This window comes from Canis lupus, chromosome 25, assembly GCF_048164855.1.
Source record: "Canis lupus baileyi chromosome 25, mCanLup2.hap1, whole genome shotgun sequence".
Lineage (NCBI taxonomy): Eukaryota > Metazoa > Chordata > Mammalia > Carnivora > Canidae > Canis > Canis lupus.
Genome location: NC_132862.1, coordinates 14494577 through 14520066, shown reverse-complemented (window position 1 = coordinate 14520066; position 25490 = coordinate 14494577). Strand labels below are relative to the sequence as shown.

General features: G+C 34.2%; 1 protein-coding gene across 18 annotated transcripts in view; it reads right to left on the bottom strand.

Annotated features, from left to right (window-relative positions):
• Positions 1-538: 538 nt before the first annotated feature.
• The window catches only part of KIF21A (kinesin family member 21A), a 147576-nt gene continuing 122624 nt past the window's right edge, over positions 539-25490 (bottom strand). For 9 of the 18 annotated variants that reach the window (XM_072798382.1, XM_072798379.1, XM_072798383.1 and 6 more), the window contains 11 exons: positions 24748-24855; positions 23298-23426; positions 21003-21041; positions 20343-20357; positions 16104-16240; positions 13986-14166; positions 12385-12549; positions 10085-10202; positions 8514-8684; positions 7475-7674; positions 539-1787 (listed from right to left, as the gene is read on the bottom strand). In XM_072798382.1, coding sequence (XP_072654483.1) covers positions 1694-1787; positions 7475-7674; positions 8514-8684; positions 10085-10202; positions 12385-12549; positions 13986-14166; positions 16104-16240; positions 20343-20357; positions 21003-21041; positions 23298-23426; positions 24748-24855 — 1357 coding nt within the window. In that variant the 3' untranslated portion in view covers positions 539-1693. The remainder of the gene's footprint in view (positions 1788-7474; positions 7675-8513; positions 8685-10084; positions 10203-12384; positions 12550-13985; positions 14167-16103; positions 16241-20342; positions 20358-21002; positions 21042-23297; positions 23427-24747; positions 24856-25490) is intronic. The other 9 variants (XM_072798374.1, XM_072798386.1, XM_072798377.1 and 6 more) reach the window with 6 other exon arrangements.

The window sequence follows — 25490 nt, the reverse complement described above, 5'->3', positions numbered from 1 at the left end:
GTGCGTCTCTCATGAATAAATAAATAAAATCTTTAAAAATAAAATAAAAAATAAAGAAATATATATTATATGGTGAAATATAACACACATATATAAGAGAAATATAGGTACAGTTTAACTTAGGACTCAGGTCGAGAACTAGAACATTTCTAGGACCCCAGAAGCAGCACCACACCCCATCTCTCAACTCACCTCCTGCAACACCTGCCAGTCTCCACCCTTCTATTTCTTCTTCAATAACCAGTCACTATCGTCCTAACATTTGTGGGAATAACTTTTGTTTCATTATCTATGTTCAAATGCCTAAGTTATATAGTTTTAATTCCTTACATAGTGAGTTTCCTTGGTTCATCAAGATTACATTATAATTCAAACTTTTCAAGAATATTTCATGTCTAGTGAGCAAAAACAGGAATGCTTATGAAGTACTGGAAACAACAACAAAAAAATGCCATTCCTTATATCACACACAGACAAAACAAAGTTTTACAAATACTATTTTCATACAATTAGAAAAAGAACAGGAGAATGAAAACAATTCAGAGCAACACGTTTATTGAAGCCCTCACTAAGCTTTCATTTACAAGCAAATATACTCAGGGGGGAAAAAATCACAAGACAATATTTTCAAATGTTATACCATCTACATAAAAATTAAACTTGCAGAATTTACAAATTAATATTCTGAGCAGACAGATAAATTATACATCCTTTTGCAAAATCCAATCTACAGCATTTAAAAATTCATACAGTTACAATGTAGGACAATCTCTCTTTACAATCTACTTATTTACATAGCTTTTCCCACTTCAGATGATATAGTTCTCATCATAACTACCTAGGTTTGCAAACATAGTATATTTAAAATATATTTAGCAGCATATAAAAAAATTAGATAAAAGGGGAAGGAAATACTACTTTTAAATAAAAATGAAATCAAAAGGTGGTAATAGAAATAACTCCATAGGAAAATAGATCAAAATAGACTTCTGTTAGGACCTCAAAAACGTTTCCCATCACAGAATGTATGCACAGCACTAATAAAACAATTTAACAGCATTTTAGTCCTGAGCACAGAATATAGCACAGCTGCAAAACTTTGGTCAATACAAGTAAACATCAATATTTAACACAAACTGTTTAATGTTCTTTGTTAGTAGATGAAGGTCAATTCCATCTTATGAAAAATCATCAATAATATTCTCCTTATTTTTTTCGCATTTTATTAAAAGGACTTTGAAATTTGGGAACTTTCTATAGACTCATACAAATACCAGACAAAGGGACCACAAACTGACTAACATCTCCAACGTGTTTAAATATACAAATCATCTGAACAGATTATATGACGAGTAACCAATATGTTGTATCCCAGGTGTCACAAAAGGAGATATATAATTCAAATACTTTTAATTTTAAGGTGTTTTTTAGCTAGGCACAAAAATCCAGCCACAAAATAAGTGTGAATCAAGCAGTATACCAATGAAAGGATATATATGTATTGGCAGAATTAAGCACACAGGCTAGTATATAATTTTATTAGAATATCATTTATATTCAGCAGTTGGATTCAGATATATTTTCCAGTTAATCCCATTCATAAGTTTTTGCCTAATAAATACAGGGCAACAACTCATAACGAAAATACAGAGTATTATCACAGTATTCAGTTCATGACTATCTTCATTCATGTTTAATTACTGGCAATATCCTCCCCCAGATCTCCTATGTCAGAGATCTGGCCATCTTGCAAATTGCGAGCCTTCCAAATTCTCACAGTTCGATCACTACAAAACAAATTAAAAATGAACATGTGAAAAGAGGCAGAAAGATAAGTAGTTCTTAGGATTATTTATTGTGAAAACATTTTCTGAAGAGGACTTCAATAGACATGAGCAAAAATATACATTGTCCCATAAGCATATCAAGCAGATACCCATTATAATGATATTAAAAATAGTTCATATTGTTAAGAGCTTACTGACTGTATGGCAGGTATTGTTACTACGTGCCCTTCAAATATAAATACATTCACTTATCTTTAATTTATCATAAAGATAGATAATGCTATTATCCCCTTTTTACTGATGAGCAAATTGAGAGCCAGAGAGGTTAAGTAATTTGCTCAATATCACAAAGTATGTGATGGAACCAAGATTTCAAACTAGGCAGTCTGGTTCCACGGCCCCACCTCCTAATCACTACACTGAATCTGCCCTCATTATTTTTAAAAAACAACACATGAGGGCAGCCCGCTGAGGGCAGCTCAGCGGTTTAGCGCTGCCTTCAGCCCAGGGCCTGATCCTGGAATCCGGGATCGAGTCCCACGTTGGGCTCCCTGAATGGAGCCTGCTTCTCCCTCTGCCTGTCTCTCTGCCTGTCTCTTACTCTGTGTCTCTCATGAATAAATAAATAAAATCTAAAAAAAAAAAAAAAAAAAACACATGATACAACATTGGTCAGAGATCTTCAGGCACAGAGTAAGGTAATAGTAAGGCTTCTGAGAAGAGAGGAGAGATCAGGGGAAGGATTCCAGGGGGTTGTTGAATCTGGCCACAGTCAGGAAGAGATATGCTCAGATGAAATCAGCATTAGCCCATAGTAAAGGCAGGAGGCTACTGAGAAGTAGACTGATCCTCCACTATTATGAAACATAGAAGATTCAAAGTTCTTCCGAGAAAACTTCTTCTTGTTCACCCAGCATGGAGGTACTGGGGAGTGGTCATTAAACCATCATATTTCTTACTGTGTCTCTCATAGCTTTAAGGGAGTGGTACTTTTCTCCAATTATCTAATAAACTCAAAGCCAAAAGAAAGAGTTTCCACAGAATTTCATAGTGAAGAGGCACTTCAGAGATTATGCGGTCCATTTCAAGGAGAAAGAGAGTTTAGTTATATGTCCAATGTAACATAGTAAAGGGCAGAAGTGAGCTTACGACCTAGGCTTTCTAGTTATAATCAGTAATCTTTGTTCTCCCCTAAGAGTTAATATCACAAGCAAACAAAAAACCTCTTTTTCTATTTTTTGTATCTATATGAGATGATAGATGTTAACTTACTGTAGTAATCATTTCACAATATATAAAAGTCAAATCATTATGCTGTACACCTTAAACTTATACAATGCTGTATGTCAATTAATCTCAATAAAACTGGGGGAAAATAATCTTCTCACCAACCCACATAGCATACGTACACTGATAACAGCAAGGTGATTATGTTCATTCATCTACCTGTTCATCTACCCATTCACTCATTCAACTACCCACTCAACAAATGCTTATTGAAAACTTGCTATGTTCCAGGCACTATTCAGATGCTTGGGACAACTTAAAAACAGACAAACAGCAAAACTCTCTTCCATTGTAGATCATACATTCTAACAAGAGGAGATAGACAATAAACCATATTAAATAATCAAATCATGAAGTTTATCAGAAAGTAATACATATTATAGAAAAAGAAAAGACAGCATGGTAAAGGGGATTGGGGTGCTAGGTGATAGAAGGGGTTACAATTTTAAATAAAATGGCAAGGTTACCCTTGGTGAGAAAGAAAAACATTGGAAGAAAGTTGGGATCTCTGAAGGAAAAGCATTCTGGGCAAAGGGAGCAGCCAGGGCAAATGTCCTATGGCTGAAACAAGGTTGGTGTGTTCAAGGACGAGCAAAGAGGTTATTGAGGATTGTAAAAGAAGGAGCAAGCGGGAAGGTACTAGAAGGTAAAGTGAGAGAGATAACAGATGATCAAAGGGTCACATCAAGTACAGTCTCTATTGTAGGTAAAATAGAAGACCACTCCAAGAGTTTGAATAGAGAAGGAATATGATCTGACTTGTGTTTTAAATGGATTACTCTGACTTCTGTGTAGAGAATAGACTACATGAGGACAAGGTACCTTGTTTACTAGGAGGCTACTGTAGTAGATCCAAGAGCTAATGGTAGGCTAGAATCAGTGAATTAGCAGAAGACATGGTGAAAAGTGATCAAATTCCAGATATAATTTAAAGGTAGAACACCAACAGGATTTGCTCATGGACTGGATACGGAGTGTAAAAAGAGTGAAAGTTTCTGGCCTGAGCAACGGAGAAGACAGTGATGCCATCAACTGATGTGGAGAAGGCTGTAGGATGAGCAGGTTTCCCGGGAAGATCGGTTCAGTTTAAGACATATTAAGTCTGAAATGATCAAACTTCTACTACTAGTCATGACAGAGTAACTTGCACCAGGTTAGGTTTTTTTATGTAAACAAAGTGAAAACCTGACAAAATATATAAAACAACTATTTTCAGACACTAGACCATGGGGGGTACAAGGCTGTAGTCCCTGAGAAAAAGGAGAGAAGTGAATTCCAGGACAGCCCTGGCTCTTGCCCTGGAAGTCCTTTCCAGACTACAGCACAGGGAAGAGGAACTCAGGCAGAAAAGAACCACAGAACCACTGAGTTGAAGAGATAGAAATAAAAACGTGAGATAGTGGGAATTTTCAGGATCAAGTAAAGAAGAAAGAGCTATACAGAAAGAACTATGGAGCTATGGGGAAAGAATTCCATAAATCCACATATAGGCCCCTAATGTCTCTGACTGAATGCTAAGTTACCCATGAGTAAAGTAAAATTATAAGGCCAGCAAACAAAACAAAAAACAAAACAAAACAAACCAACTATTAGTGAGCTGCAAGTTGAATAATTCCCAGAGCCCACAGAGGGCTATGAACCATTTAAGTTCTGACCAGTAAGTAGATATTATCAAACACCCAGGGCATTCAGTAGGAATCCAAGAATTAAAAACCAGTCTCAAAAAGGTAAAGCTGAACCACAAGCAACTTAACTGCCTAAGGTCCAACACTCTTTAAAAGAATAAAACAAAATCCAGGGGCACCTGGGTGGCTCAGGTGATTAAACATCCGACTATTAATTTCAGTTCAAGTCATGATCTTACAGTCATGTCCAGCTTGACCCTGGACATGGAGTCTGCTTAAGATTCTCTCTCTCCTTCACCCTCTGCCTCTCCCTCTCCAATAAAAATAAAATTCTTTAAAAAAATACAACAAAATCCAGATACTCAAAACACAGCAATATCATGTTCAACATCCAGTAAAATATTATTTGACATAAAAAAGTAGGAAAAATGAGGGGTGCCTGAGTTGGTTAAGCATCCAAATCTTGATTTCAGCTGAGGTCGTGAGATTGAGCCCTATGTCAGGCTCCACATGGGAGTCTGCTTAGGACTCTCTCTGCCCCTCCACAAACCCCTCACTCACACATTCATTCTCTCTCATTCTCTCTCTCAAATAAATAAATAAATCCTAAAAAGCAAGAGGGCAAGAAAAATGAGACCGATAATCATAAGGAAAAAAAAATCAATTAATGCTACAGATCTGGATTTATAAATAAATAAATAAGTTGCAAAAGAGCCAGAAATATTAGCTATGAAAGAATTACTATACAAAGACTAAGTTATAAAGTGCCTTGTTTTTCCCACTTATAAAACAGAGATTATTTATAATTATTAGAATGTATACCTTCTAGAGCTCTTATGAAGATAAAAGAATTAAGGCCTAGAAAGCACTTAGAACAATGCCTGGCAAATACTAAGTACTATATAAGTGTGTGTTAATTGACAAATAAATAAGTGGAACTAATTTGAAAACAGGCCTTCTGCTTTTATTGACCTTTTTTCTGATTTTTAAGTTACATAGTAAATACATTTGCATATGGTACACCATGGGTAACCTGAAAAAAAGTTCAGTTCTTCAAAAATAAGACTATATCGTGGAAGGTGTTACAGTAACATCATACTTCACCCACCAGACCTCAGTGACATACAATACTTCGAGAGTCTTATATTGAGTGTCCCACACCTTTGAAGGGTATTAAGTTATTTCCAGTAAATTATCCAGAACATAGCAAGTTTCCAAGAGCATAAAGAAAAGTGGTGAGTCTTAAGAAAATAATACATCTTGGAAATAACATCAATGAAGCACCAAGGGTAAGCACCTTAGAAAAAAACACAAAATAAGTCACTTTAAAATACATTAGAGATATGAGAAAGTAAATCTAAGTGAAAAGAGGGATTCAATGAAAATAGCACAAATAATAAGAGATACTACAGAAATACAGCAGAGGTTTCAAAATAAAGTCAGAGTAATTGTGCATTTAGGACAGATGAATCAAGAAGGTGCTCTAATTAAATTAAGTGCGAAAATGACAAAGTAAGATTTTCAGGGTAGATATTTATGAGACATTACATTTTATCTGAAGAGACCAATGCCTGAAATCAGGATGTTCTTGGAAACTTGCTATGTCCTGGATAATTTATATATATATATATATATATATATATATATATATGCTTTCCTTGTCAAAGTACTTATATACATATTATGTTATTTTTAAGATCACATCTCTCCCCTTCCTTCAAGCATCTTAAATGTCACTTCCTTAGTGAGGCCTTCACCAGCCACTCTATTGTGTAACCTCCTCCCCACAATACTCTTTCCCCTGTTTTATTTTTCTCCACAGCATCTATCACAATGTAACATATTTTACTTATTTATTTTATTTTATTTTCTTCTCCTTAGAATGAAACTGGTGATTTGATCTGTTTTGTTCACTGCTATTTCCAAGAATCTGGAACAGGCCTGACATATTGGAGATTCATCATAAATGGAAAAATAAGCAAATGAATCCATCAATCCAGCCTCCCTAAGAGGGAGGAAACAGATACTATTATTATGTACTTATACAGCTGATGCTTGAACAACACAGGATTGAGCTATGAGAGTTCACTTTCCTGTGGATTTTTTTTTGATAAACACAGCATCACACTGCAAATGTATTTTCTCTTATGATTTTCTTAATAACATTTTCTTTCCTCTAGGTTCCTTATTGTGAGAATACAAAATATAACTACAAAATATGTGTTTATTGACTATATATTGGTAAGGCTTCCAGTCAACAGTAAGCTATTAGTAGCTTATTTTTTGGGGAATCAAAGTTATAACTGAATATTCAACTATGTAGAGGTCAGTGTCCCTAAGCCTACATTGACCAACTGTCAAATGCACTTTAAAGAGAGATAGAAGAGGAACAAAGAGATTTTTTAAATGATTTATTCTAAATGTGAAGAATGACAAATTTGTTGTCTTTCTGGAAAAAAAAATCTTTAGAAATTAGTCACCTATAAATTATCATTTTTTAACTTCAAATCACCAGGGAAGGACCTGGCAGCCAACTTCCTAGTACAAGCAGAGTGCTAATACAGAAGTAACACTATTCTCTCATTTATTCTGGGGATTAAACTCAGTGCCCAATGTGCGCATCAGAAAATATAAATAAGAGATCTTAGACATTAGATTCACTGTAATAAGAGTTTCATATGTTCTACATTTCCAGACATTTACAACTTATAGTATATTTATTAACTCTGAACACAAGCAACCAATACAGAGAAAAATCACACAGGAAAAACTTACTCGGCTGCAGTAAAAATATGGGTGGAATTAACACATATGGCATTAATAGGACTCTCATGACCCTTCATCTCTCCAACTGGCACAAAAGTATCCATGTTCCAAAGCTTCAAAATACCCCCTCTGCAGCCACTGAGCAAAACTGGGTGCCCTGGCACCACTCCTAGAGCACAGACCCAATCCTTATGTGCATTTGGAACTTGCTGAAAGAAAGAAAGAGAAATCAGTAGCTTAAGAGGAGCCTTCCAAAGTGACATTTCCACACCAAAGTAAGTTATGAACATTTTTGTTGACAAAACAACATTTGGAACGCTGAATGGCCTGAACTATAAAAATCATTTTCTATGCAATCATCCTTAGTGATTTAAAGAAATAAATCTGCAATATGCTTCCCAATTTGCCTCAATTTTTATCACTGTTATCAATATTAAAGAGTTACAATGTTAAAAATCTTACAGAACCTAAAAGACCCAGAAAGTATAAAGGATGTTTCACATCACATTCTCTTCATGGCAGTTAAGTATCTCACCTCTCTCCAAAATGTATTTAATTCAACAAGTTTGAAAACTACAGCCTGGTATATAAACTATAAAGAATGCTTCATAAAATCACTGCCTTCAACCTTTGGTAGGGAACATGGAGGCCTAAGGCTTCTTGTAGAAGACTAGAGCTAACATATATTTCATAATGACATAATAACAATAATTATAAGATCAAACTATACGACTGTATTTGAGTATAAATATATTTATATGAATAATACAAAAGTGACAACCATGAATGTATATGTATAAAAGACTCTGAATGCAATATACTCATCTGTTGCCAAGTTTGTTCTATTGACATTCATGCTACCCGTTCATTTTGTTTTCATCTATTCTTATCTAGAAGGTATTATTAAATATTGAATGTTGCCCTTCTTATAATTAGTAACTCTGGTGGATGAAGATGAAACACTCTTTAGGAGACTCTTTGAAGTTCTTCTGTAGACTATTAGTGGCTCTGAAGTATCCATTCCACCTCATGAAAGGTTTTGCATTACCTGTAGAAGGTCTTTTTGAGCTAAGTCCCATTTCTTGATTCCATTATCTCTGGACCCACTAAATAAGTTATCCCCTTGTATGGTTAGTGCTTCGATGCCGTCATAATGAGGGGGCTCAAAATTGTGGGTGGGACTTACAGTTCCCAGAGCCCCTTCAGTTACATCAAACATCTAAAAAAGAAACAGAGAAAGACGACATCCTATTTAACTTACAAATAAACACCTATACATGTTCACACAGAAACACATACGTGTATATATTAACTAGATATGACTTGTTTTGTTACAATATTTTACAAAATTAACTCCATTAACCTGGTATAAATGACTCAGGATGAACACTATTTTCATGCAACTTTTGCTTACATGTCACACGCTTATGTGTCTGTAGGCTTTTAAAAAAGGCAACCCATATTTTCATGTAGGAGTGTACAAATGATACGTTCAATAGTAAAAAGACTACAAATCAATCCACTTGAAAGTCAGAAAAATGATATGACTGTTATTTAGCCACTATTAGATAGCTCTGCAATTGTGGTAGGCCATGTCAAACTTCCCAAAGTTGCTATTCAAAAACTCTGCTCTCCTAGGTTGCCTTCATCTCTCAGCTGTTGACCTTGTGATTTCCTGAAAAGGCTACTAGCATGATCAAAAATAAGTTTTTTTGGACTTTTCCCTATATTTCAAAAGTTTCCTTTAATCTTCAAACATTCTCTTACTCTTCCATTCTTTTCAGATGCTAAAGTGTGCTTACTGTTTCCCAAGGTTCACATCACTGATGTGTTTCTAACTGTTCCTACCACTTCATCAATTACTACCACTTCCTTCTTCACACTTTCCCTTTCCACAGGGCCTGTTTTTTAAGCAGACATGCTCAAATCTACCACACACAAAATCTTCCTTTAATCATTCTGTTTGCATGTTACCAACCCATTTTTCATCTCTTAATCTCAGATTCAAAACAAAATTTATTCTTTTCCTATCTTTCTGTATTCTCTTTTTACTAATTGCTTCTTACAGGAATTCCTAAGGCTTAATCCTGTCATCATCTCTCTCCTTTGGCCATGTCAACTACTCCAACTCCTTGAACATCTGACTCTATTTGAATGGCTCCCAAACCTTCATGTCTAGTCATAACTTGAGCATGAGCTCTAGACTTGCCTTTCAAATGGCCTACTCACTGACATGAAGAGGACTTCTATTACTTAGTATCTCAAATTTAACATTTCGAGAACCAAACTATACATCTTCCCTTACCTGCTAATTTCATAAGATCATAATAGACTCAGTATAAAAGATGGGGACAGTAATACTTATGCATTAGAGCTGGATGACTGAGCCAAACATCTTTAAAATTCCTCCCAAATTATCGTCTATGAAAAATGAGAATACATGATTGAATAATAAGACAACACAATCAGAAATTATGAGTGAGGACAAGATCAAGAAGAAAAGGTAAGGTCAGAAGTGAAAAAAAGAAAACTGATTAAGAGAAAAGGGTTGTAGGTGCATCTGAATACTTTAATATCATCAAATAGGAGAATATAATTCAACAATTCTATCATACACACTTTGATGTAATGATCCTTGGAGCCAGTGACAATTAGATCTTGTCCATTAGAAATCTGATCCACAGTAAGGCACATAACAGGGCCTAGGTGTCCTGTTAACTTTCCTGTAGACTGAAACCTTTAAAAAGAAAGAAGAATAATTTTGTTTGAAAATATTTCTTAATGTGCTGGAGCTAAGCACATAAATAATCTACATTCTTTGATGAAACTGTTCATTAATTTTCTTTTTTTTATTTTAGCTCCACCTCTAGGCAACTCTCTTCAAATTCAGAATCAAAAAATAGCCAAACTAACCTATTCTATGACTGAAGTGTCAAATAGGTTATTCCAAAGTGACTAATGTCATTTCAACAGTAAACAAAAAGGCAACAAAACTTGTTAGATACTAATTTTAAATCCAACCTAAGTCCAGGTAAACCTAAATCTGTTAAATGTTCAAACATGTTATAAATATATGACCAAAGTCCAATTTTGAATTTGATTAAAACAACTGCTATTGCTTATATAGCACACAATCAATAACAATATGGAAAAAGTAAGATTACTTTATAACACATATATTCTCACATATACACATCCACATATATGTACACCCATCATATACACATTTATACACACATACACCTATGCACACATATATGTGTATATGTGTGTCAGAAAGTAGATGGTCCATTTTATCAGCTATTATAAAGATTGAAAAAATATATATTTATATATAGGTAGCTGGTAGAAAAATGTGTGATATTAGCTGTCAGGGGTTAACGATGAACCTTTGTCTCACAGTCCTATCTCAATTGAGCTGCTGGAATACAGAGATATATTTAACATAGAATATTAGTTTCTTGAAAGCTATTCTCTTACTTTGTTATGATAAAATCTACATTTAATCATGTTCCTGAAATCAAGCAGGTTTCAAAGGACCTAACTTTTCAGCAAAAATAGAAAGTATAAAGATTTTTAAAAGCTGGTATCTGGGACACCTGAGTGGCTCAGTAGTCTGCCTTCGGCTTAGGGTGTGATCCTGGGATCCAGGATTGAGTCCCATATCAGGCTCCTTGTGGGAAACCTGCTTCTCCCTCTGCCTGTGTCTCTGCCTCTCTCTCTCTCTCTCTCTCTCTCTCCTTCCCTCTCTCTCTCTCTCAATCTATGTGTGTGTGTCTCATGAATAAATAAAAATCTTTTAAATCAATCAATCAATCAATCAATCAATCAATAAAATCTGGTATCTTTTCTGCCTCATGTCATGACTTTGAGTACCTTCCTCCACGGTGCTCTATGAGTCAAATTTTAATATCTTCAAGAATAAACCAAGTACTTACCTCTTTTCTCATTTTCTTAAACAAGCAGTGTGTTCAATTTTCTACATTCTATTTCTAAAACAGTACTCAGGACAGTGTTTCTTCTCTCTTTCTCTCATCAATGTATCTATAAATTATGTTTATTATACTTATCATGTGTTAAAATGTTACAAGTTATAAATAGTTATTTTAAGTTTTTAAAATATCCCTTCATCAGTATCCTGTGGCCACTATCCTCCATTAACAGCATGAGTGCTAAGAAGGTAGACACCACCTTGTCTTAGTCTTTATTCCAAGCACCTACCAGAGTCTTGGTGCAGTACCGGCCAGAATCAATGTTGAAAAAATACTTAACCAATAAATGAATATTCCTTTGCTGCCAAAATTTTAAGAACTAGAAAAGAAGCTAAAATAAACACTCAACTGAAGGGCAAAAGCTCGTATTTCATGGCAAAAATCAAATCAAAGGTGTAATGCTTTAGATTTCAATTTACCATTTTTTACCCATTTTATCTTCTTGATATGTCATCTTTTCTATATATTTTATATTCACAAAAACCCTATAAGAGTTTATGCCCAAAGTTATTATATTAATTTATAAACTAAAAAGTTTAAGATATAGGATGTTTAAGTGAGGCTGCCCAAAAAACAAACAAACAAACAAACAAAAACCACCTCTTTCAAAGGTCCTGGTGAAACTAGAACGAGAATCTTGATCTCTTCCTAGGAAACAACACAACTGTAGACAAATATTAAGAGGGGCTATTTTCCTTTGTATACTTTTTTCTATCAATGGAGAGTAAAAGAAAGGAAAATTCTGAGTTTGCTCATGAGGACAGAAAAGACATTAAGGGGCACAGGGCCAAATAGAAAAGCCTATGATTTTATATTAACTTCTGGAGTTATAAAAATTAGATCTCATATACACCAATATGTTACTAATATCTAAAAAATTCTATTTGCCATACATATACAAGAAATATATTTTCTTTAAAATTCTACCTTTTAAGATCCCACATTCTGACAGCATTTCCAGAAGCTGCATATAGGAAAGTGCCAGTTGGGTTTAGAGCAATTTGATTTATCTGGTTTTCTCCAGAAGGAATAGCTACTGTCCGGCTGGTACTTGCAGAACAGGCATCTCCAAGAGTAACTTGACCCGAAGATCTTAACAGAGACAAAACAAAGGAAAAAAAGTCACATTTCTGGACAAGAATTCACCTTATGGTTCCTTAAATTCCTAGGAAACTGGCTGTAGACAACAACAAGCTCTGTGTCCTCTGGTCACCATGTGAACCATACCTAGCACAGAACCTCATACACATAGTTGGCATTTATAAACATATTTGATGGGTAAGTGAATAAATGAATGACTAAAACAAGATGATAAGGCTGAAAATTCTTAATTTGTAAGTCTAGTATAATGCTAGGAACTCCAGGCCGAGTTAGGGATGACCAGAATATCATTCAAGAAAGATTAGATGTCAAAGATTAAAAAAAAAAAAAAGACCCAATAAATGATACAGTGCCACAAAGGTAATTCATTTTCCTAATTTCCAGAAGGCCCCCAAGGGCCAGGCCTTCCAATATCCTTTTGTCCATAAGAATTGCCCTTTGAATTAAAAACATGAAGATTTTTCAAACCCAATCATACATGGAGTATTTACCATGTGCCAAAGACTTAAACATAACTTATTTCTATTTCCTCAGATAAATTCTAAGTGATAAATACATTCTTAAATTTTGAAACATTTTCTCAGCTAACTTCTAAAATACCAAGTTATAATCAATCTTTTTAAATTTGACTTTAGTGAGTCAGCTGGGCTGGCAGACTTCTAAGATACAGTGAACCTTTTTCTATAAAATTTCCCTCAAGAGATGTGTACTCAGTACAGTAAATAATTAGCAGTTCTCAAAATACAAATTAGCACTTGTGTTAATAGTTCCTACTCTACAAATGATAAAATTTAACCTTTCCTATGTTCCCTCTGCTTATTTAAAACAAGAGTTCACCTCAATTTTAATTATGTAAAAGTTTATTGATCTTATAGTAAAAAAGAATCATTATTTGCTCTATAAGGAGATATACGATGACACAGAAAACAAACTCATCCTCCAATTGTCCAACCTAACCTACAGTTATGAAATTTGTGCTCACACCAAAGCAGTTTATGTCCTAAAACGAACAAAAACCTCTCAATTATTGAATACCTGCAAATTAAAGGTTACAAGTACTTCTTAACTATCTACTATGGTGATTTTAGCCATTTTTCCAAGGAGTAGTATTCATTTGAAGTAATTAACTACATCAAGTAAGAAATATTATGAACATGTGGTACCTTAGTATTTAGGAGGGAGAAAATATGAAATGTATACTAATCACAAATCAAATATGATTTATTCCTTCCTGTTTAATACCAGGTTTTTATATTACATTTTCTCAATAGATTTCCCCCCTTATATTATCTACATTCTTACTTTAGTATCCTTTTGGAAGCAGACAGGTATAAATAAATTAAAATACATTCATAGTCCTATCTTTTCATATATGTAGTACATAGGAACTATTTGCCCCTTATGCTATTTGTCTTTACATTACTTACGTCAGAGTTCGAATGCACTTTGCTGAATCTCTGATATCCCACACCTTAATATAAGATGTGGACACAGTGAAGACCAAACTTGTATAATTACAGTATTTAACAGATACGACATTGTTGGGATGACCCCCCAATGACATTATCTCTTGCCCAGTCACCAGATTCCATACTTTACAAGTACGATCTACAAAAAACAAGAAAAGGAAAATACTGTCAATATGAATTAGATTAGGTTCTCTTAACAATAAAAGTCATTTAAACAATCTTTCTATGAGAATGAAATTTAAAAAAAGTATTCCATAACCTGCAACAGACATCCTACCTCTATCCTTGACCCTCTGCATCAGGTTCAAGGGCAAAGTACATAAAAAGGACTGGATGAAAGCCAGGGATGTCTGGTGTATGTATTATGTGGTATTTAAAAAATATAATTATATAAAATCTTGAAATAGTCGTATCACAAGAGTCTTGCTTTAAATTGCCCTTGAATTTAAAATGGCATTCTCATATCAGCTTCTTCAAAATATTCTGTTTTGATCACTCCTACTTCCTCACAGTACTCCACACTCATAAACACACAGACTTTTCCAGGTGTCAATGATTGATGGATTTTATTTTTGACCACAAAATATAATTATAAACTAATTATTTTGTTTTCCTGACATGCCAAATATATAATTATTCTGGAGATAAATTTAATTTGAATTAGAAAATTACATTTTCACACTGTAGATTCTTTAATTAGAGAATGGCTTGCCATTCACAATTCCTAAGTTCTAGCTAGACTGTTATACTTTCTTATATACAATGAGCAATAAATTGTTTGCTGACTAAACTTGTAATGTCCCTAAAAAACTTTTATTAGCTCCCCAGATTCCTATACATGCTTCCTTTCTACCTTTCTAGTCCTACTCCCCATCACTTCTTTTACATTACAGTTGACACCTGAACAATGGGTTTGAATGGGTCCACTTACATGTAAATTTTTTAATATAGTACAGTAGTACTGTGTTAAATGTATTATAAATGTATCTTCTCAGTAACATTTTTCTTTTCTCTAGCTTACTTTATTATAAGAATACAGTATATAATACATATTAACATACAAAATATGTGTTAATCAACTATTCATATTATTGGTAAGGCTTTGGTCCACAGAAAGCTATTAGTAGTTTACTTTGGGGGAGTCAAAAATTATATGCAGATTTTCGACTTTGCAGGGGTCAGAACTCCTAATTCCCATGTCGTTCAAGGGTCAACTATATTCTACAATTCAACCCAATTGGATTTAGTTTCAAACAGATTCCATTTTTACCTCTATGTCTCTGCTTCTATTTTTCTATAATCTTGGTTGTCAATTGTTTCCTGTCAATATCCAAACTATTCTGTAAGGTTTATCCTAAATGCTTCCATGTCAAAGCCTTTCTTATTTCTCACAGGTTGGCATAACCTCTCCCTTTTCTGAAACCCCCAAACTCTTAGTCCTTAACCATATAAAGCATTTATACTTGATTTCTAGTTGCCTGTAATTATATCAAAGGGGTTAAGAGTGCAGGTTTGGAGATAAGTAGACATGGGTTTCCAATGCTGGTTCTTCCACTTACTACTATGTTCACCTGGGAAAATTATTTCATTTTTTGAATCCTCAGTTTATTCACCTGTAAAGTTAAGATGCAACATGTATCTCATCAGAGTTACCATGAGAATTCATTGAGATGTAATTTATATAGTGTTTAACATAGTCTCTGACATATAGTTAAGTGCTCAAGAAAGGTGGTTGCTACCCATCTTATTCTCTTTACTACAATGTACATTGTAATGACCCTTTACCCATTTTTATATAACCTGCATTATAAGCTCAGGGCCTTGCGTGCATTAAGTGCTCAATTACTGAAGGGAAATGTATTCTCTCCACATCCTATTCACATGACATCAGTAGAGGTTTGACTTTCTTCCCAGCTATGTGATGATTTTATATAACTCAGGGGTTGAACCAGATTATCTCTCAGGTTCTTATGTGTGTCTTAAGCACTTTGACTGTTTTAAAGCCTGTTAAAATGTAATCATTTTTTTATTAAAAAAAAAATCTGTTAACTATCCACATGAAACAACTACTGGCACCTTTTGATCCAGTGAAGAGGAGATCATCAGTAGAATCGACACAGAGCACAGCTTTTGTGTGTCCTTCAGCTATGTGAATACACTGCAGTGGAGAAGTTCTGATTCCTTTTGAGGCAGGAAATGGGTTGATTATGCCCCTGAGATGGGGGAGAAACAAGATTCACTTCAGTAGCTATATCATGGGACTAATTTTATTTTCCCCTGACTTTAAGAAGTCTTTCTAAGTAATTAACAAGAAAATTCAGACTGCTCCTTTGCCTCTTTTTAAAGGAAAAGGACATAGAGACAAAGTGTGAAATAGTGATAGTGGTGATGGAGTGCATCAACTAATAAGGCATCAGCCAGCAGCTGCATTCTACCAAGAGCAAAACCTATGGTTTATGGACCTTCTTACTAACAAGTTCTTCTTTTCAAAGTTTAATGAAGCAATATTGGGAGCTGTTTAAGTATAGTGAATTGCAACAAATAAGAAAGGATAAATGATGGATAACTGGAGGATGTAACTCTGTCAGGCTGGAATGTGACTCTATGTCAAAAAGAATATTCTGGGGCAGCCCATGTGGCTCAGCAGTTTGGCGCTGCCTTTGGCCCAGGGCGTGATCCTGGAGACCTGGAATCGAGTTCCATGTCAGGCTCCCTTCATGGAGTCTGCTTCTCCCTCTGCCTGTGTCTCTGCCTCTCTTTCTCTCTATGTCTCTCATGAATAGATAAATTTAAAAATCTTTAAAAAAAATATTCTGGAGGAAATATAACACATATAACCTAAAATACTAAAAAAAATAAATTTCAAATGAATTTGAAAAAGACAGGGATGACCGCCTATGCAGAAATTCTAAAGGGAAAAGGGCCCAAAACTATTAAAAAAAAAATTAAAGAAAAAAACTCTAACAGTCTCAAAGAAGATTTAAAAAAAAAAAAAAAAGAATGAAACTTTAAAAGTACAGACTTTTTAGGGAGCTTTCTTATAAGTTTAATTATTTCCAGTGTTTCTGCTTTATGCCATTAGACTACATACTATGGAAACATAAAGTTTATCAAAATATTGTCCCTATCTTCTAAAGGAGTTTAAGACAGAATCTGAATTGAAATAGTTGTGTCGAGAAGACTAAAGATGAGAGTGAATTATATGATAAATATATAAATTAATGTGTCTGCTCAGAGCAGGAAGAAAAATTATTTTTTTTAATTTTTATTTATTTATGATAGTCACACAGAGAGAGAGGCAGAGACATAGGCAGAGGGAGAAGCAGGCTCCATGCACCGGGAGCCCGACGTGGGATTCGATCCCGGGTCTCCAGGATCACGCCCCGGGGCCAAAGGCAGGCGCTAAACCGCTGCACCACCCAGGGATCCCAGGAAGAAAAATTATTATGTTGATATGTATCCATTGTATAAGACAGATGGCAATAATATTAAAACAAATAACAGAGATAAAATAAAACTGTTTCCATCTTCTTTGGTGGGGGGCACAGGGAGAGGGAGAGGAAGAATTTTAAGCAGGCTCCACACCCAGCATGGAGCCCAATGCGGGGCTCAATCTCACAACCATGAGATCACGACCTGAGCCAAAAATGAATAATTGGACACTTAACCAACTGAGCCACCCAAGTACCCTTCCATCTCCTTAGTGAAAGAGAACAGTCTTCAAGATGCAATGGGCAGAAATGATTAAGAAGAAATGCAAGCCCAAGATAAGTTAGAAATGACAATAGAGACTAATACAATGAATACAAGTATTTCTGTTTTTAAGTCATTATATCACAGGGTTTTAAAAGGATACACCATTGTAGAGGCAAAAATCATTGTTGGTACACTAAAATTGATAAAGGGAGCAAAACATGTAGACCCAAATTTCCAAAAAGCAGAGGGGAAATAGTGGATTTCAGAAAGTACAGATGGGCAAAACTTCCTATTGAGTCTCACAAAGGAAAATATTTACAAATTATTATAAACACTTAAAAATAAATGCTCATCAGTAAAAGATAAGACTAATGTCACAGGGGCAGTTCTTTGTACGGTTAATAGCAAATTAGGGGAATGTCATATTCACAATACACGCTGACTTCAAAAAGGTCCATACAATGAGCCTTTCAAATGGTATCCTTGTAGATATGGTAGGTAAGTACAGAACTATTGTAGTTAGGTAGTTCCATCAGTGGCTGAGGAGGCACACCTAAGGAGTCAATGTTCCTATCAATTTGGAAGTCAGTGTTTCCCTAGCACTGAAGAGAGATGGTATATTTATTAAACTGATATATTAAAGAGCTGGATACTGTATTGTATTGTCTAGGAAAACGACAAAATTTATTTAAGTACCTACTTAACATTAAAATAATCATCAGATACAATTTAAAGATAAAATTTAGGTAGAAGTTAGAACAGAATGCTCCAAGTAGGAAAAGATTTAAGAGCAGCCTAGATTTAAAAAGCCAAAGAAGGGGCAGCCCCGGTGGCCCAGAGGTTTAGCGTTGCCTTTGGCCCGGGGCATGATCCTGGAGACCCGGGATTGAGTCCCATGTCAGGCTCCATGCATGGAGCCTGCTTCTCCCTCTGCCTGTGTCTCTGCCTCTGTGTGTGTATCTCTCATGAATAAATAAATAAAATCTTTAAAAATAAATAAACAAACAAATAAAAATCCAAAGAGGTCATTATGCTAAGTGAAATAAGACAGAGAAAGATAAATGCCATGATTTCCTTTATATATGCAATCTAAAAAAATGTGTATTAAAAAATAAAAGCTCATAGATATAGAGAACAGACTGGTAATTGCCAGAGGTAGAGGGTGGGGAGGGTAGGAGAAATGACCAAATTATTTTCTGGGCTTAGTTTAAGTAAATTGAAATGAATAAATACATAGATAGCTAAAGAGATTTTTTTAATTGAATACAAGATCAATGAATCAACAATTTATGGTTCCTCGACCAACACTTTCAATAACTAGTTCAAGAGAAGTAAATATTTCAGGAGAAAGAATGTAATAGAGCTACTATTACGGGAGGAGGTTGGAAGGAGGTTGAGTTCTAGATGCTAGATTTTAAGAACACTGAAAAATTGGAGACTTCTCAAAGCAGTGGAAGCAGAATGAAGGACCTGTAGACTACATTACATAAGGAGATGATGAAACTAAACCTACTGAGCTGTTAAGAATATACTCACTGAAGAGAGGATACAAAAGCAGGTTAAAGGCTGAGTATTTAAACAACTGTCATATACACACAAAAAGAGGTGTATGGATTAATTCAATTAATTAATACCTGAAGATTAATTCTGGTAGAGCTCAAGAGGGCTGATGAACAGAAATGCTAGGAGGTAAATTTAAGCTCAGGACTAAAAACAAACAAACTTTATTTTCAGGCTCTATTGATAATGATTTCAAAAAGTGAAGGTTGTTCATCATCACTAGAAATAACACCAGGAATTGTTATCACTGGATATGTAATTACAGTCAAAGTATTATTTGTATACATGTGTCAAAGTGAGATTCTTGAAATTAATGTTCAGTAATTTATTTGTAATCTAAGAAGTTAGCCAATCAAAATTGAAATGGAAGCAAAACCTCCCCTATAAGTCTGAATCTCCATTTTGAAATCTTATTTATGTGAGGTCACATCTATGAACTGAAGCCATAGAATTAGAACTATAGCTTCGAATGTTCAAAAGGGTGATCTAATGCACAATCAACAGCTACTGTTACTTCTCAAACAGAAAATATGTATGTATATTCCAATAAGCTGGTTATAAAGAAAAAATTCATGTTAACAGTCTAAGACATAACAGTCTGTCATGTCAAAGGCTGTATAATATTACAAAAGTGAGTACTTGCCTCCAGTGACTTATATATGGCACTGCCACTATAAGATGCCTCTTTTACATTTTTATATGTTTTAATATCATTTATTTCAGACTTCTGAAGAAAAATAATACCGACATTAAATATAGTATTTTACTAAGATACTGAAAAGTGCTCTCTAGTACTCACAATATTAGCACTAATATTTCATAGGGATTATCTTACACCAAGATAATTTTTTAAAAATAGAGAAACTGAAAATATACATCCATGACATTTCTTTCAATATCAGAATTAACCTATTCACATTCCGACTACAGAAATCAACTTGAAAATAGTTTAAGTTTAATATTGCAAAGTTGTATATCAAACTGGTCTGCTTATTTTTGTTCCACGCAAATCAGTAAAGTCTTGTAATACTGTAAATGAGATTAATTTCCTCTGCCTACCTTCTGGAGGATCTACTGATGATCAGCAAAATGGCCATATACAGTGGAAACAAGTGCAAAAAAGAGAGGAGACAAAATGATAAGTGGAAAGAGGAAATGATAGAAAGAGAGAAATTAAGAGTCCAAAAAGCCCAATTTAACATGGAAAAATTCAACACTGTTATTTTTTAAACAGCATCTATCAGCAAAAAAATATTTATTATTTTAGAAAAACTCCTTTACTTTCAATTTTTTCTCATATTTTTGGTACCATAGTCTTTCCCCCCGAGCATATCTTTTTTTCAGGTTCACAAAACCTTCCAAAACTTTTTATTTATAATCTCCAAACCAACAACAACAACAAAAATACCTTATTTACCTCTCACACATTGAAGGATTGAAAACATATAATTGCTAAGGAACAACAAAATCAATATTCATAGAATTTAATTTCTTTGAAATAAAAGATTTAGGTTATAGACCGAAAACAAACAAGTTTGCTGCTACTTTGTCTAAAAGGTATGACAAAACATATTAAAATTAATATGTTTAAAAATATTAGTGTGTTTATATGGTACAACAAGTTATGCATCCAAAAGTAAGATATGCCTATAGTTTCTAGGAAGGTATTTTAGAACATCAATGAAATGCCAGAATGTAGGAAAGATAGAAAGAAAGTACCTGTGTACCTCCGACAGAGAGGAATCACTTTCATCAGACCTACAGTGAAAGAGTTAGAATTATGAGGAGAAAGAACACTGAAGTCAACAGGTAAAGACACTGAGACTGAACTGAAAACCAACAGTATGAATTATAGAAATACAGCAAACATTTCCTTTATAGTGGTGAATGCCTTGCTTTTCTATCTGTACTGGATATCTGCAAATTCAATGTACAGTAACATCTGGTAAAATATTTGATTCTTATGTTTTCTCCTAAGACTTTGAGGATAAAAACTTTCTTTTACTCATCCACAGAAAACCTATCAATCCTCATTTCTAAAATTTAAGCCCTGTAGCGGAACAATATCAAGTAAGTAAAATACATCACTTCAAGATTCTTTCTATTTAATTTGATTAGTCCTAGAAAATGTTTCTTATTTAAACAGCTACTAATGAATTTTATTCATCTTGATAATTACTTGGATTTAGATTCTAATGTGAAGTTGCACAGATACATTTTATGTTTGCATGCAAAGCAAATTACCTAAAATGCAATAACCTTTGATTTTAACTTATCTCATAAATATGAAGTTCTCCTAACAAGGGAATCCCTCAGTAATACAGGACTTTAAAAATAGGTGAGCCACTCCTGTCAGTTCTACCCTGAAACCTCCAAGACTGGCAATAAGTCTGGTTATTATGAAAAATCTACTCAGTTTGTGCAATAGGCTTGGGAGAAGGAGGACAGAGTGAATGCTGACATGGAATATAACCAGAAACAATGTGTGGGATCTTTTTCTAGCTGAGATATGCTAGTCTCAAAAAACAGCCCAAAAGAAAATGATTCAAAAGGTAGGTGAGTCTCTGAAAGTGTAGTCAGTTATTCTGAGTTTTAGCTTACAAAGATGACAACAGAGTCAAATTACTGGTAGCTTATAAAATATGTCAGTAGATGGGATCCCTGGGTGGCGCAGCGGTTTGGCGCCTGCCTTTGGCCCAGGGCGCGATCCTGGAGACCCAGGATCGAATCCCATGTCAGGCTCCCGGTGCTTGGAGCCTGCTTCTCCCTCTGCCTATGTCTCTGCCTCTCTCTCTCCCTGTGTGACTATCATAAATAAATAAAAATTAAAAAAAAAAATATGTCAGTAGAAAATATAAAACTATGACTAGATTGTCAAGATTATCAAAAGACTGACAGAAAATTTTATTATGCCTTTGAATATAAGGCAGACAAAATTTACTAACTCTTCATATCACTAGTGAAAATAGACTTCCCAAAGACATTGCTAATGTTCTATTCTTCTCAACTAAATGGGAGGCAGAGATTTTTTCAACAACACAAAAATTTATCTACCTAGATAAGGACATGTCACGTACTGATTAAACTATATTAAAATCTAATCAATAACTTTATCTATAAATTAAGCAGATTAAAAATTATTTCAAAATGTGTGCTTCTCTAAGTCTACAGAGCCATCTAGCATGATCTAAACCTGACAGACAAATCTTAAACAGCAATCCTAGGAATCTCAGAAATTGTTGATATACACAGGGAGATTATAGCATAGAAAACAAATAATAGTGGTGGGAGACTAGATATGAAGTACATACATCTACAGTGTTACCATTCAAAATCAAAGCAGACAAGTCAGAGTTAATCAATATCTTATGACAGCATTGTTAGTATCAAATTCTTGCAAGAGAGATTCTGGCTCAATATGGGAATACTTTTTCATTTCAAATTTAGTGCAAATTATACTTTTCACACCCCTCCAACTTTTCTTCCTCTACAAACCACCCTCAGTCCTAATCCCCACTACCCATAAAGGAACTGTCTTTTATTATTTTATTTTATCACTGAAGTTTTGTGATGGATTTCTGTCAAACAACCAAATGGTAACAATGGTCTCTGCAAGCTATAATATGCATGGAAAGTAAAATAATTTGCCTCTTTTCAACTCAGTCTATCTGGATTAGAGGCTTTTGTGGGCTCAGAGAGGCTGAAGAATCCCAAGAAATTTAAATTTCAAGTGGTCTCAAAGATATTTCAATTCTAATTTACTTAGAAAAGGCAAGACAAGTGCTGAAAGTAGAGCAATGCAAATCTACAACAGGGAATAATGTTCAGCAGGAAAATAATTTTCTCTAATCTTTTCTAGATGGTTCATTTCCCATTGGAAAAACACATCAAATATGGCAAACACATCAGATTTTATCTCCCACACAAAGAGATGGCTAAACGTTTTCTACAGGCTGTATTTAAAGGTTCAGAAAACTGTAATAAGTAGAGGGGCTCTTTTCCATAAAGACTTACTTATCCTGCTGAACTGATGTGTTTCCCTGAGAAACAGTAAGACGGTTAAAAACATTCAGTTCATTACGGGGTCGGCTTGGTGGGGAGGAAGGAGGTGAAAGACTAGCCTCTGAGGTTCCAGAATCTGAGCTACAAGAAAAAAAGAACATTAAATAGGTGGCTTTAATTGGTTATGATTTGTTAGAAATGTTATAAGAAACATGCTTTTTTAAAAAAGCTTTTCATTAAAGAATTCCTTCCATCCTAGTTTAAAAAAAAAAAAAAAAAAAAAAAAACTTTTCCACTGGATTTTGTCACATTGCCCACAAGATGGCACTAAAGAAAAAGTTCTATCTGCTGAAATCTAAAGCCATTACAAATAAAGCAAGTCAAATTTAAAATTATACAATTTTAGAGTTAAAACCAAGTTACTCGCTTGACAGATGGAGAAAGAGAGGCACAGTATTTAAGAGCGATTTGTTTTTTCAAGGATTCACTCACTTTTATGTTATTACTTATTTGCTCCATTCCCCACCCCCCAATTATCCTTCAGACATTCAATCCAGTAAAAACAGGTAAATTATATCTTTAAATAGAGGAAGCAAGGATGATTAGAAGGATAATTTCCATGACACTCAAGTCAGCCAAACCAGTGGTCAAAGTAAAGTGTGTTGTCATGGGGGAGAGGATGTTATAAGATTGTCCACTTGGGCACAGAAAACATAATGAAACTCCTTTTTGCTTATTTTTATGTTAAAAAAAAAATAAGCTTTACTAATATTTAAATGTAGACCGGCACTGATACTTGCCACATGCAGCACCTCAGGTGACATGAGGGGGGAGTGAGTGTGCCACAGGGTAGAGAGGGGACAGTGGCTCTCACCCATTCATTCAACTTTCTCCATGTTGCAATGTTGCAATTTTAAAATGTCCAGTTAAGTGGATCATCAGATTATACTATGTACTGTTAAGTAAATAACCCTCACAAAACACACAAATAGTTTTAACAGATTTCAGCAGAAAAACAATTTAAGTATAAAAGAACAGCAAGAAAATGGCACAACTAATACACCCTATGACTAACACTTGTTTTTTGTCAGCTACTCTAAAGAGGTAAAGTCGATGTCAGTTTTAACAGTCAAATTAATTTCAAATTTTTCTAGAAGACCACCTGAAATACAGACACAGTTCATCTCAAGTGTATATAAATTTTTACAATGATATGCACAAATAATAGAAAAATAAATAAGAGAACATGATTAGGGGCAAATGTTCAAATATTTTTCCAGGTGTGTGTGTGACCAAGAAACATTTAGCCAAGCCAACAGCTAACTTGATGGTCTATTAGTCAAATCTGTCATAACCAAAGAGCCAGCCTACATATGGAAAATAGCTTCACTGTTATCCTTTAGCATTTATGTACAGCAGACATTTTATGCAATCTAGTTGATAAAAAGTATGGGTAACTTACTGTTTTTGTTCCTTGGCCTTTGATTTTTCTGCTTTCTCATATGCTTTTCTCCTGGTTATAGGGGAAGGCTCTGGCATTTTTTTTTCTGATAGAGATGACTGTCTGGAACTAAAATAGAAAAAGACTCCTTAATCATCAAATTTTAAATATATACATTGTTTGGCAGGTACTCAACCTAAAATTTTTAACATATTAATAACTGGAACTTGAGAAAGTATTACTGGGAACAAAATACAAAAATAGGATGGGAATATATTATCTGAGTAATTAGTTGATGGAAGTTGACATCTATATATTTAACTTATAAATTGGCAATCTTATTAAATATAAGCAAACCTATTATCTTTGAATGTAAATATCAATGCTACACCGCCAAATAGTTCAAATTAAGTTTATTTTAAACATAAGTGATTAGGTTGATTAGAATTGTTTCAGTTGAAAAAACTCATCTTTACAGTCTTACAAGAACAAAAATATAAGAATTGTTAGAAACAATAAGATTTAACGAATATGTAGACATAGTCAAAAATAGTACTATAGGTAATCATACAGACACACAAATAACACACAATAATTTAACCTAACTAGTATTTAGATATTAATAACTACATAAATTTTATTTTATTATTTTTTTAACTACATAAATTGTAGTAACAAAAACATTCTTATTGTAACCTTTAAATGTCAAATAGTCACTATGTAATTAACAATTTAAAAAAACACAATTTAAAACTATTATTTTT